Below are 13,330 nucleotides of genomic sequence, written 5' to 3'. Positions count from 1 at the left end.
CAGGCAGGCCGACAAAGAGCCTCTTGCGTGCATGCTGTACCCTCAGCTCTACCAGGCGCTTCGGCTCCTGCTGGGCTTGGCTCTACGCCGCAGCCCCCGCCACGCGCCGATGCCGCCGATTTCAACAGATACAGATTAAGCACAGCTCTTCGCCATTGTTGTGTTTTTTTTTGTCGTCGCTGCATCAATTCTCGAAGGGGCAGGCGCAGATGTGGCCCGCTTGCTAATTTTGTACGCATGGGTGTCCATAATAGGGCTGCGCTCGCACCTTGGCCTACAAATGCGGCGCATCTGGCAGTCTGCAGTGAATTCTAAAAGCTGGGTCACACTGGGATTCACTGTCGAGGGCCCCCAGGGACGGAGGGCTACCACATACCTGGAGTGGCGCATATGCATGGTACAGGCCCCTGCTCCCACCCTCTCCCTTTCCAAGACATGATATTTGTACAGAGAGTCTCTCCACTAAACCACAACCAACAGCCCCCATCAAGGCCGACCGCAAAAAATACAATCATCTCTGGGCACACAGGGCCAGATCTACGAATCTCGGGATTTAGCCCTTATGATGAAGAGTCATCTCAGGACAAGATGAAACAAGCCCGCGAGTGGTGCACGCGCGTGCTCCACAGCGAGACATGTGGTTTCAATTATCGCACCCGTGTCTGGGCACGATAATTGAAACCACATGGCAGCGGTGCGGGTAACCGACGCCAATAGGCCATGGGCGGAGCAATGCGCCCGCCTTTGGCCAATTGCGTGCTGTCTTTGTTAAAAAGACGCACGCAAAGGCCAATAGCGTGGGCCAAAAGGAAAAGCACACGATTCCTAGGTTAGTTTTTAAACCCCCTACAAGAAGTCTCTCGCTGCGCGAGCAGGGCTTCGCACTGCAACGCTAGGTGTGAGACCTAAAAAGCATTACAGAAGGCAAGTAACTTGTTCATCACGCACACACTACTCTATACTATGCATTTACAAACACATACATGAAAAGCAGGTGAAAATACATATGGTGACAGCCTTTGAACAGTTAACACCCCACGAGAGCCTTGAACTCTATAACCACAATTCCCCCACAAATACTATATGTGAGAAGTTGGCCTGATATCTGATGTAACTAGTTCTAGTGTACACCCTGTATCAGTCCAAACAACCCTTATGGTGATTGGTTGTAAAGTCAACCTTATAGACCAGCTATCCTAGTGGTAGCATGGACAAGAGCAGTCTTAGGCTAAACTCTGTATGGCATGTGAAGCTAGCTGTTATACCATTTGCAATCCCTTGAATATCAAATGAAAGGACACCACAACAGATATATATGAAAATAGAATGTATTTATTCTAGTCAAAATACCCTCAGCACTCTTTATGAGATTCGAGGTAAGTACAACACAGTCTTATTTAAGCATACATAAGTCACACAGGTAAGTAATACAGTTAGGCCCTAGGGGCCACGCAAACCATATACTAAGTAAGTGGTATAAGGACCACTGTCATGAACACAGGTTAGGCCTAGGCCTAGGGAATCGCTGGGGCTACACTATACTACCAGTTACTAGGCAGTGGGAGGCCCACGGGATTCAGGTGCAGAGTGGAAACACTCACGCGTAATGCGTTAAAGTCGATAGAAATAGTGGTGTTTAGAAATAAAGAGTTTTAGGACACTTCGGAAAGAGCTAGGAGTTAGAGACTTGGAAACTAGACCCTAGGATAGTCAATACCCTTGTTAGCACCGGAGTACTCAGTTTACCTAGCCCACGGGCTGTGGGTGCATAGGTGTGAACTTGCGTCGGGTTTCGTCGTCGACTCCTATGGATGCCTGAAGAAAAGGTGCTGACAGGCAGTCAGTGAAGAGTGTCCGGTGGATTCCAAGGTTGGAATCAAGAAGGAGGGTACCTGCAAGCAGAGGGGACAGAGTCTAGGTCACCAGCCAGGTGCCGGGAAGGAACCAGGAAGGAACCAGGCGATGTCGTGAAGATGCAGGTGAAGCTTGTCGCAGCAGCCACGGGTACCAGGAGGCGTCGAGGACAACCAGAACCAGGAGGCGAGCTGTCCCACGAGGGCTCTTGCTGTTGGCGGCGTCGTTGTCGAGTTCGGACCCAACAAGCCTTGGCAAGCGCAACCCACGCAGGATGAAGGATTTGCTTCTGTTGCAGACCAGGAAGGCCTGAGGTGCTTCCCTTTCGCAGGGAAGCAAGGGCCAGTCTGGGGGAGCCAAACCAGTGGTGGAAAATTAAGGGTTTGTCGTCACTGAGGCTACTAGCCAACGGGCCAGTAACCGGACAGACACGTCAAGCAGGGAAATGCAGATGGGCCCCACACAGAACTCGTGGAGTGTAGAGGGCTGATCTTCGGTGCAGATGGTGCTCGGAGTTGGGGCTTCTCAATCCCCAGAGCACAACTTCGAGGATGCCTCAGAAGCTGCGCTGAAAGCTAGTAGCCAATTTTCCCAGGTAGCCGGTCCCACGTCTCTCGTCGCCTCCACGGATCTCAGCTTTGCTGTGGATGTGGATCAGGGTCGGAGAAGTCTGGAAGTCAAGGCGCTGGTCGGGCTCTGCAGTCGGTTCCTCGTAGAACTTGGGCAAAGCAAACAGCAGGTCGCTTGGTGGTGCCTGTTTGCACAGGGTGGCCACTCCTTGGCCACAAGGGAGATTCTTCAGTCTTCTTCCGTAGTCGAATGTCCAGAGTTTCTGTTCAAGTTGCAGTTTTTCAGGATAATCCAAAGTCCTATGGACTCAGCTCCCACTCTTATACTAATCTGGGGGGCTGGGTTACCTGCTAGGTCCCTCCTATGGGTGGGACCAGGGAGGGGGGTGGTTACACCCCCTTCCCTTTGTCCAGTTTCGCGCCAGGACTGGGGCTGGAGTGCCCCAGCACCGGTTTGAACCGGACTATGCATGGGACACCTTGTGTGCCCCAGGCAGTGTCTCGTTTCTTTCATCCCTCCCTGCCCCAATACACTAAGTCCTGTCTGGGTTGGTGCTAACACCTCCCAAGGCAGGAAACCTATTGTCCAAGCCTCCCTTGCTGGAAGGACTCCCAGCAGCAGGAGGTCAGACTTGTGTCTGTGGCAGCAGCATCCATTTTGTGATGCTGGGGCTCTGGTTAACTTTAACCGGGTAGTAGGTCTTCAACAGGTCTTCTCCCTCTAGAAGGGAGGAATACTATCCTCATCGCCAGAAATGGTGTGGGGGTAGTATTCCAAAGTGTTAGACACCTTACACGACATGTTTTGATAAAGCCAAACCATAGTTACCATAACCGCGAGGATTATAAGGCACTTTAAGAGTATATGGTAAGCGATATCATAGAACAGCTATAAGGACATGGTTCCGAAAGCTGCAGACAGGCTCAGCTCATGCTAGAGCACTATCTCACATGTTACCAAGCACTCTGCCTTCAGGATTGTTAAGGCCTGCCATAGGAGTGACTGAAAGGTTACCCATGTGTCTATATATAAGGTAGGTATAGGAATACTATACCTAAGCAAGGGGTGATTACACGACCTTGCCCCAGCTGAGTGATCAGCCAGTTGTGCCATGATGGGAGGCCAGCCAGGGGTGGCATAATACATGCTGCAGCCCCTGGTAGGCCTAGGGTACACCTATGCCCTGGGTACCTAAGGTACACTGTACAGGGCCCTATAAGGTGATCCTTACCAATTGGGTTATGTACCTAAAGTACATAGTATGAATTTAGAGAGAGAACAGCTGGGCTGTGGGTCTGATTAGCAGGCCCACAGCCACATCTAAGTCGAAAACCAGTGAAGCGAAAGCAAAAAGTGGGGGTAACCATAGGAAGCAGACCCTACTCTCCTACACTATACACAATATATTTTGTTTAGTTGTCAAAAGGCAGGCCTACGGCCTTTTTCAGGGTGTCACCACATTATTAAAAGCAGAAATATGTAATAATAAACCAATGGAACACCATTAAAATCACTTCAGATGGTACCATCTTACATTGATCTTAATTTTTTAACTTTGTCAATGCTGATAAAGCATATCCATGACATTCAATAAGACAGGTAAAGATGTCACTGTTAATTTTGTCATTGTCAAAAAGAATTACAAATTCAAGTAAATGGAATAAATGAGCCTTTTTCCTACTTTTAACATGTTGCAGTGCAGCCTTATGACTCACGAACAGGTGTTGTGAGAAGTTGGCCTGGCATATGCTGTCCACTAGTTATAGTGGGCACCTTGCACCAGTCCAAACAACCCTTATTGATGATAGGTTTAAAGACAACCTTTATTGAAAGCTATCCTAGTGGTAGCTATGGAGAGCAGCCTTCAGGCTAAGTCTTGAACGAGTGTAAAGCAGCTTGGTTTACCAGATTATAACCTCCTGAATCACTAAATGAAAGGAGAACCACACAAGGTATAAATAAAAAAATATATATATATGTATTTATTTCTAAACACTCTCTACTAATCCCTTTATGAGATTAGAGAGCAAGGCACACAATAATACAGTTCTAAAACAACAGTAAATAGCACAATATACAATGGGCCCTAGAGGCGGACCAAACCATATATTAAGAAAGTGGTATAAGAACCACGACTTGACTAGACACAGTGTCTAGAGCACGTAGATTCGCTGGGACCCCAAGGAACCACCCAACGTAGTGACACAGGAGACCCAGGGAGACATGTGCAGTGTGAGAACACAGCCGCGAGCCCCATACTATTCTATGGGAAAGTCGCGGTTGGAATTTTAGAAGTTAAGGACACTTAGGAGAGGACTTTGAGCAAACCCCTTTAGACTTAGGGGGTTCTAGGGCCAGCACCCACAGGAGCACCGTAGTACTCGAGTTACCTCACCCAGGGAAGCCGGGTGCATAGGTGTCAGATGGTGTCGGGAATCGTCGTTGATTTCAATGGCGATCTGCTGCAAAGTGCTGCTGCCGAGAAGGAGAGAAGTGTCTGGTCTGGATCAAAGATCAGAAGAACCTTAGAGCAGAGGGGACAGAGTCTGGGTCACTTGCCAGTGACCAGGGGCACGATAGACGAATACACACCGATGTCGGGTGTTTCAGGTGCAAAGAGGTGAAGCTTGACTCTGCAGCCACGAGGACCAGGAGGCGTCAACGATGACCAGGAGCTGGATCCGAGCTGTCCCACGAAGGATGTCGAGTGCTGCGGTGTCGGTGCCCAGATTGGACCCAACAAGCCTTGGCAACAGCAACCCACGCAGGAGAGAAAAGATGCAAAGATGCTTTGGTGTGGACCAGCAAGGTCCTGGGGACCCCCCAAGCGATGGCGAGTCAGGGCACATCTGGAGCAACCAGGTAAGCCCAATTAAAGTTAAAGTTACCTTCACAGGGACCCACCAGCCAACGGACCAGGCATCGCGAAGGGACCTCGAGAGAAAACACAAAGGGTCCGCTCACGGAACACTCGTGGAGTGTAGATGGGCAATCTTCAGTGCAAATGCTGCTCGGGGTCAGGGCTACAAGTAACCCAAAGCTCAACTGTAGGAGTCGTTGGAAAGCTGATGCTTCTGCAAATGGTCGCGGTGTCCAGGGGTTTGGGTTGCACGGTCTTCCACGAGGGATACAGGCCTCAGAATTGCTGAGTGCATAGATCGACCTCAGAGACCACGGAAACCCACCTCCTGTGTTGCAAAATTCTTCGGAGTCTGGCGGGAGCTTTGGAGATGCAAACCGGACAGATGCGTCTTTGGTGCCTGCCAAGCAGGGGAGTAACTCCTTTACTCCAAGGGGGATTCTTCAGTCATCTAGTTCAGTGTAGATCGTCAAAGTTCCGGGATTCAGTATCAGAGTTTCGTCCAGGTGTAATCTAAAGTCCTGTAGCCAGGGGTTCCTTTCTTATACCCAAGGAAGGGGTTGGACAAACTCTAGGGACCCACCTATGGGAGGTTCAGGAAAGAGGGGTGGCTACACCCATTTCCTTTGTCCAGTTTCACGCCAGAGCAGGGGCTGGTAGCCCCTGCAACCAGTTTGAACTGGACTATGCACAGGGACACCAAATGTGCCCCCAGTGCTGAACTTCAAAGCACTATTGGAGTGCACCCACCCAGCCGCAATACACTAAAGCCTTTCTGGGAGGTGATGACACCTTCCTGTGACAGGAAACCTATTGTCCAGGCCTCTCCTGCTGGAGTTTCGTCCAGCAGCAGGAGGGCAGACTCTGAGGCTGGCAGCATCCATTTTGTAATGCCAGGGCACTGTTAGCTGGTACCGGGTATACCGGTGCTGTCATGTCTCTCCCTCTTGAAGTGTAGGATCATACTCCCACATCAGTTACTGGTGTAGGGGTATGATTCCAAGGTGTTTGACACCAAACACGACATGTTTCCGTGCAGCCATCCCTAAGTTAGCATTTACCGTTTGGTTATAATGCACTTAAGAGTATATGGTTTGGCTGCATCACAAACAACCCCAGAATTAAGGTTCCGTAGGCTGCAGAGGGACCCTGCTCATGCATGGGCACGCTCTCACATAAAACCCAGCACCCTGCCTTCAGGATTAGTAAAGCCTGCCATAGGGGTGACTGATAGGTTTATATGTGCAGTGATATTGAGAGATATAGTGAACCTATATCTCAGTAAGGGGTGCATGCACCACCTTATCCAGGTTGCAGTAGCAGTCCTGTGGTGTCATTTTGGAAGGTTTCCCAGGGGTGGCATAATACATGCTGCAGCCCCTGGTAGGCCTCTGGGGTACCTATGCCCTTGGTACATAGTATACCATATACTAGGGGCTTATAAGGGTACCCCAGAATCCAATCTTGAGTGTACCTAAAGTACTGGTTATCAATTTAGAGAAGAAGCAGATAGGCTGGGGTCCCGGTTAGCAGGGCCCCAGCCAGTCTAAAGTCGATAAACAGTGAAAGATCAGCAAACAGTGGGGGTATCTATAAGAAGCAGATCCTACTCTCCTACAGGTGTTCATACACCTAACAGTCTTTTCGGCAAAAGCCCAAGCTGGAGGAGTGCCTAAAACTGAAAACCTCTCAGAGGGTCAGTAATTTGACCCTCAAGGAAACAATTTAGGTAATCATGTGGGGGCTCTTCTAGGTGGCTACTGCACTTCTGACTGTTCCCTAAACCTGTTGGTATACTGTTGGTGATGCACCTGCTTTGTCTGGGGTACCAAAGAGGGAAACATTTGTGAGTTCTCCCAAGCGTTTATGGGGTGCTCCACTCAGCTGTTCTGCCCAAAGTGGCTTATAGGGCGATCCCGTGTCTGGTGGCCATGTTTTTGTCATTAATTTCCTTTTTTAAATTGCAGCCTTGCACTGCATCTTCCTTTTTTTTAGACTGTGTGCCCCTGCCACTCCTATGCACCTGGCAAGTGGCCTGGCGCTGTGCAGGGAGCCCACTCCTGCTTGGCCGGCTTCCCGCACAGAGACAGATTTTGAAAAGCCAGCATGTCAGACAGCTTTTATACTTCTCTACAGCCTGTACTACTGGACATGTGGGACATGGCTGGCTGTGCTGAGTGTCTCCTGCTTCCCAAAGACACAGTAAGCATGGGGAGGGCACCCAATAAGTCAAACGTGGTCAGAGAGCTCCTTTCTCTTCTTTGGTACTTACCGGAGAACAAGATGTACGAACTGAGGACCCTGAGGATGAAAGCACTTGTCGGAAGGGGACATGTAAAGGCCCCTCCACCCTGGCCACACCCTCCAGACATTGTCCCCGGCAGACCCACTGGTCCTTGGCCCTCTCTGGGGTTATTTTTCAAATGCTCCAAGGAGACAATACTTTCTGTCTGGCCAGACTTGGACACTGGAGGACATGGGGTTGGGGTTTATTGCTGGCTGTGATGGATGGCACTTTTTAGGCCCCACTGGGCTGTTTTTGACTATCTTGGTGTCATTTTACTCCTGGTGGCCATACCTATCCACCATGACTAGCTTCTTCAGGGCTCCTGTTCTCTAAAATGTTTTATTTCTGTAGGAGCTTGCTCTTTCCGCTCTCTCTCCTTACCCAGGACCTGTCTCTTGGCGTCTGTCTTGGCCTGGGGTCTTCATTGGCAGCACCCCAGATCGTCCAAGGCACAGTGCCCTTTCTGCCTGTACTCCTCGGGTCCAATGGCATCCTACTCAATTGCAAGGCACCTGTGTGATGACATGAGTCAGGCCTTCTCCTTTTGGATGTCACACACAAGCAGAACCACTCTGGAGAAGATATGGGGAAACCTCCACGGTCTCCCTCAGCAGTTCTATTCTATTTCTGTCCCACAGAGTGTGGGGTGTGTGTGAGGGGGCAGAACCACAGGCCCTGGAAAAACACATCCTAGTCCCTATGTGCCAACTGAAGTCAGAAGTACTTGAATCCATATTTGCAGAAGGTGTCAGGTTTTTCCTCTCTTCCAGCTGGGCATTACTCCGGTATTGCTTCCGCAAGGTCTAGACTGTTCTCTCCCTTGTGCAGAGGTTCTTAAGTGGGGATGGAAAGTTTCATAAGCTAGGCACCTTTGTCCCAAGACTCCTGTACAGCATTTTAGGCACTTTCAAGACAGTGCCATTGAACAAGTTACTTACCTTCAGTAATGCCTTATCTGGGGGAGACTCTATCCAGTCACATATTCCTTACCTTTCCTTACCATAGAATATTCCAATGGCGTCAAACTGCGTCCGTAAAATCTTGAGCAGTACCCATGGACACCGGTGGGTGGCACTGAATGGCTTTGCATTGGCATCATAGGCGTCGTCCATGATGGAAGTGACATGTACGGTGCCTATATAGGTGCCACCCCAGCATGCTAACTTCTGTTTGTGACTGTTTCTAAGTCAGAAGCATGGAGCTACGGCATGAGATTAATGACAACTGTGCAGATTCTATGGACCTACAAGAATCTTTTTAGGTGGAAAAATCCAGGTCACAGAATGGGGAGGATGAAAGGGTCAGTAAGGAATCTGCAGCTAGATGGAGTCTCTACTTGATAAGGAGTTGTGAAAGCTAAGTAACTTGTTCATCTGATAGATACTTCTAGCTGCAGATTCCTTACCTCCTTACCTTAGAATAGCTTCCAAATCAATACCTCTCCGAATGTGGGTCTGTGAATAGGTTCAGACCAAAACGCCTGGAAGACCGAACGGATGAAATGCCCATCACGAAAGATCTGACTGATGAGACAGTACTGTTCTGTAAACATGGACAAAGATGCCCACTAAGCAACCTGAAAGATATTCAGGACAGAAACTCTGCGAACTAATGCAGTAGACACAGCCTTGGCTCGGGTGGAGTGAGTTTGCAAGCCTTCTGACGGTTGCTTCCTGTCAAATACGTAGCAGATCTTAATACAGAGTACAATCCATTTGTAGATGGTCCATTTCAGCACTGCTTTTCCCTTTTTCGACCCAGTGAACCCTACAAAGAATTGATATTCCACCGATGTTCCTTCGTATGGTATTTATAGAAAGACACCGGAGGTGAAGGCGTTCTTTCTCCTAGGAAGGATGAAGTGGAGCAAAAAACAATTGTCGACAATGTGATGGTTTGGCCAACATGAAAGGGTGTCACAACTTTCCGCAGAAAGGAGGCACGGGCTCGGAGAACCAGTTTGTCTGGGAAAAAGCTGGTATATGGAGGTTGGACAGAAAGAGCCTGCAGCTCTCTGACTCTCTTGGCCAATGAGATGGCCATCAGGAAGACACTTGTTATTGTCAAGAGTCTGATAGGACAGGAATGCATGGGTTTAATTGGAGAACACATCAGAAATGTAAGAACCAAACTGAGGTCCCACTGGGGCATAACAAAAGTTGTGCAAGGAAACATATGCTGTAGATGTTTCAGGAAACATGTGACTTGAACACTGAAGGTTGATCCAGCAGCCACAAAACAAACTGAGATGGCCGAAAGATACAGCTCAACTTTGCAGAGTACAAGGTCTTGCGGGGCCGAGGACAAAACAAACAACAACACTTCAGACAGGGGTGCAGAAACTGGGTCAATACATTCTCAGCGCACCAAGCCACAAACTTGTCCCAATGGCAGGCGTTGATGGGTGCCTGGCTGCCAAGATGACGTCACAGATCTCGGGAGGAAGCTCAAAGACCCTCAACTGCAACTGCTCAATCTCCATGCATGAAGGTGGAGTGCATGCAGGTTTGGGTGCAGGGCCCTGCCTTGTTGCTGTGACAAAACATCCTCCTGAATGGGTAGTGTAATTGGATGACAGATGCACATGCTCAGGAGTTCTGGATACCATACTCTCCTTGCCCAATCCAGAGCCATCAAGATAACTTGGGTCCGGTTGTTTCTGATCTTCCTGAGAACTTGGGGGAGCAGAGGTATTGGCAGAAAGGTGTATAGGAGTTCCGTATTCCAGTCTAACCAGAATGCGTCTCTGAGCGAGAACTGCTTTGGAAACTCCAGTGCGCAGAAACACGGACACTGCATGTTCTCAACGGTGGCAAATAGATCTAGCCATGGTCCTCTCCAGTCCGGAAAGAGACCTATGCCACCCATGGCCAAGAGGTATTGAAGGCTGAGTTTTTCCGCCCTGACATTTTAGAGATGTCCTGACGTTCCAGCCATGTCCAGAGGCGCACAGTCTCCTGGCACAGGGTCCATGACCCCTCTCCGCCCTGCTTGTTGTAGTACTACATGGCAGTAGTATTGTTCATGAACACCTTGACCAGCTTCCCTTTGATGGATGGCAGGACAGCTTTCAATGCCAAGTGAATCGCCCTCAGCTCCAAAAGACTGTTGTGAAGCAGAGTCTCCGCAGAGGCAAGAGGCCTCAGATCTCCACCTGCCCCAGATGGCTGCCCCAGCCAAGAAGTAATGCATCAGTCACCACTGTCAGCTCTGGTTGGAGAAAGGTCTGCTGCTGCCCCAATAGCGGTCTTGTAACCACTACTACAGATCTTTTGCAGCCTCCCTCGAAATCTGGACCAGGTCAGAGAGATTCCCCTGATGCTGCACCCACTGCTACTTCAGATCCCACTACAGAGCCCACATATGCTATCAAGAGTACATCACCAGCAGGATGTAGGAAGCTAACAGACCCAGTAGTCTCAGAGCCAGTCTCACCAAAATCAAGGACTGAGGTTGAAACTTTAGGATTATAACCAAATGTCATGGACTCTCCAATCTGGAGGGCAGGTGCAAATTGCATCATGCGCAGAATGTCTCCAATGAAAGGGACCATCTGAGAAGGAGTCAGGTGTGACTTCAGCATGTTGACCGTAAACCCTAGCGAGTGCAGGAGGTCCGCTGTAGTCTGGAGATGTAGGATGACTTAAGGAGCCAGCCATCCAGGTAAGGGAAGACTGGGACCCCTAACCTCAACAGGTGAGCTACAAAAACCAACTCAAATTCTGAGTTCCACAAGGATCCTCACTCAGTCCCAGTGGCACTGTGAATGCCCCGCTTTAGCTGGGGTGAAGTTGACACTAAAAACGCTGACAATTTATGATCCTCTTCTGTCTGTCCAAAACAAAGAAGAGGGAGACAAAACCAATCCCAGTAAAGGAGGCCCAGCTACAGAAATGAAAAGAGAGGGAGAGGAACAGAAAAAGGTCAGGAAGGAAGAGAGAAAGAAAGGACATACAAAAAGAAGACGGAAGAACCTGTTACAAGTAGGATGGCCAAAAGATGAAAGGATGGGTGCAAACGTGAAATGACGGATGGATGTATTGGAAAAAGAACATGGGCATGGATGGGAGAAAGAATGGAAGGATTAAAGGTTGAATGAATGGGCGGATAGATGGAAACATGGATTGAAGGGTGAATGTGTGGATGGGTGGATTGATAAAAGGAGAGTGAAATAATGGTTGAAATAATGTATGGATGGGTGAAAAGATGGATGAATGGTTGGGAGTATGCTGAGAAGGATGGTAAAAGACTAATGATGAATGGCTGGATAGATAGAATGGTTTAGAAAAGATGTATAGATGGAAGGAAGTGTGATAAGATGGTTTGATAAACGGATGGCTGGATGAAAGACTTTAAGGCAGGAGCGATAGATGGCCATAGGAGGAATGAACCTAACTCTTCTAGAATGGGTAGGGCTTGTTTGCTTCATTCACCCGATGACATTGAAGGTATGATTGAAAAAGGGTATTTTAATTTTTCTGGCTACTCCTTTGGGCCAGTTCCTCCACAGGATTTGGAATCCCCTTTAATTCCTAAAGTACATCTACACTGGTCTCACTGCCTTAGCTACAACTTAGCACTAGCAAAGATCCAATAGGGTTCTTTACTATATAAACTGGTGGGCCGCTTGGTCCCCCAACCTTTTCCTTCCACGGCCTATATGTAGTCTTCTTTGCTGTCTTATGTTGTGCAAAAAACAGACATTGTTCCAAAATCCGTATTTTCTCAATTCCACTAAGACATGAAATGTACCCTCTTTTCAATCCTTGCTTTACTTATTTTCATTAATTTACCAGTTGTTTAGCAAATTAACATTAATCTGAGAGCTGGCATCACATCTGACAGACACGTCACAGGAGTGCAAAAGCAGAGTATTAATTTTCAAGCTTTTTGCATAAAGACCGAAAAATAAAAAGCACATATCTTAGGGCAAAAAAAGATGAAAACATTCGTATTATTGCTTGTTTCTCTTGCCTTTTGCATTACCACCACTTTGGAGTTTTCGGGGGGATCATTTTTATCTTCTCTCATTTCATTCATGCCGCTCTTGGCGGTTCAGTTTTCTATCTGTACCCTGACGCTATATTCGTAAAGAAAGTGCAGCGCGGAGCTAGAACACAATGATAATACACATTTATTTATAAGGGTTTTATGTTGCGCTTGTTTATCTAAACCTTGCAAAAGTGCATTGAGACATGAAAGTGCATGTGGCATATATAAAGTACGGGACTCAGAGGTTACCTGTCTCCCCCCAGAGGCTGTCGAAGCTGTTGATTTGTGCTCTTTCCACCTCCTCCTCATCTTTTTCTGGAAGATCGAGCAGGTAAGACACAATCTGGAAGAGAGGCAGGTCGTTAGAACTCTCCTCACGCGCTGCACCATCTTCAGCGGGTACTGAATAACTGGATTTGATTGTGGAGCACAGCACAAAACAATGCCTACATAGCAGAAAATAATGAGATCCTGCCACACAAATTCATGGAGTAAATACAGGATGGAGCTGCCTTCACTTTGTTTCAGTTTCTAAGAAAACCGAGCTTAATATTAGTAATTTCTTACTTGTTTTAAATCTGTCAGTAAGCATCTAGCACATCTAAAAATAATTCGCATCCACATACTGCCCTCACTACCCGTGCACAGGATGACCAAAAACAGCACTACCTGAGAAAATAGGTTTGTTGGCCTTTGCAAACAGCTTTCAAATCTCAAAAGAGCGGACTCCTCCTTTCATCATTGCAAAGTCGATATAGCTGTATCAT

General features: G+C 48.2%; 1 protein-coding gene across 1 annotated transcript in view; it reads right to left on the bottom strand.

Annotated features, from left to right (window-relative positions):
• The window catches only part of LOC146869866 (protein TANC2-like), an 869,459-nt gene that overhangs the window by 538,624 nt on the left and 317,505 nt on the right, over nucleotides 1-13,330 (bottom strand). Inside the window, 1 exon segment of the mRNA XM_085640656.1 lies at nucleotides 12,813-12,906. Coding sequence (XP_085496782.1) covers nucleotides 12,813-12,906 — 94 coding nt within the window.

This window comes from Triturus cristatus, chromosome 1_1 (genome assembly GCF_964204655.1).
Source record: "Triturus cristatus chromosome 1_1, aTriCri1.1, whole genome shotgun sequence".
In the NCBI taxonomy this organism is placed as follows: Eukaryota; Metazoa; Chordata; class Amphibia; order Caudata; family Salamandridae; genus Triturus; species Triturus cristatus.
Note: the sequence above shows the minus strand (reverse complement) of the source record. Positions and strands in the feature narration are given on the sequence as shown.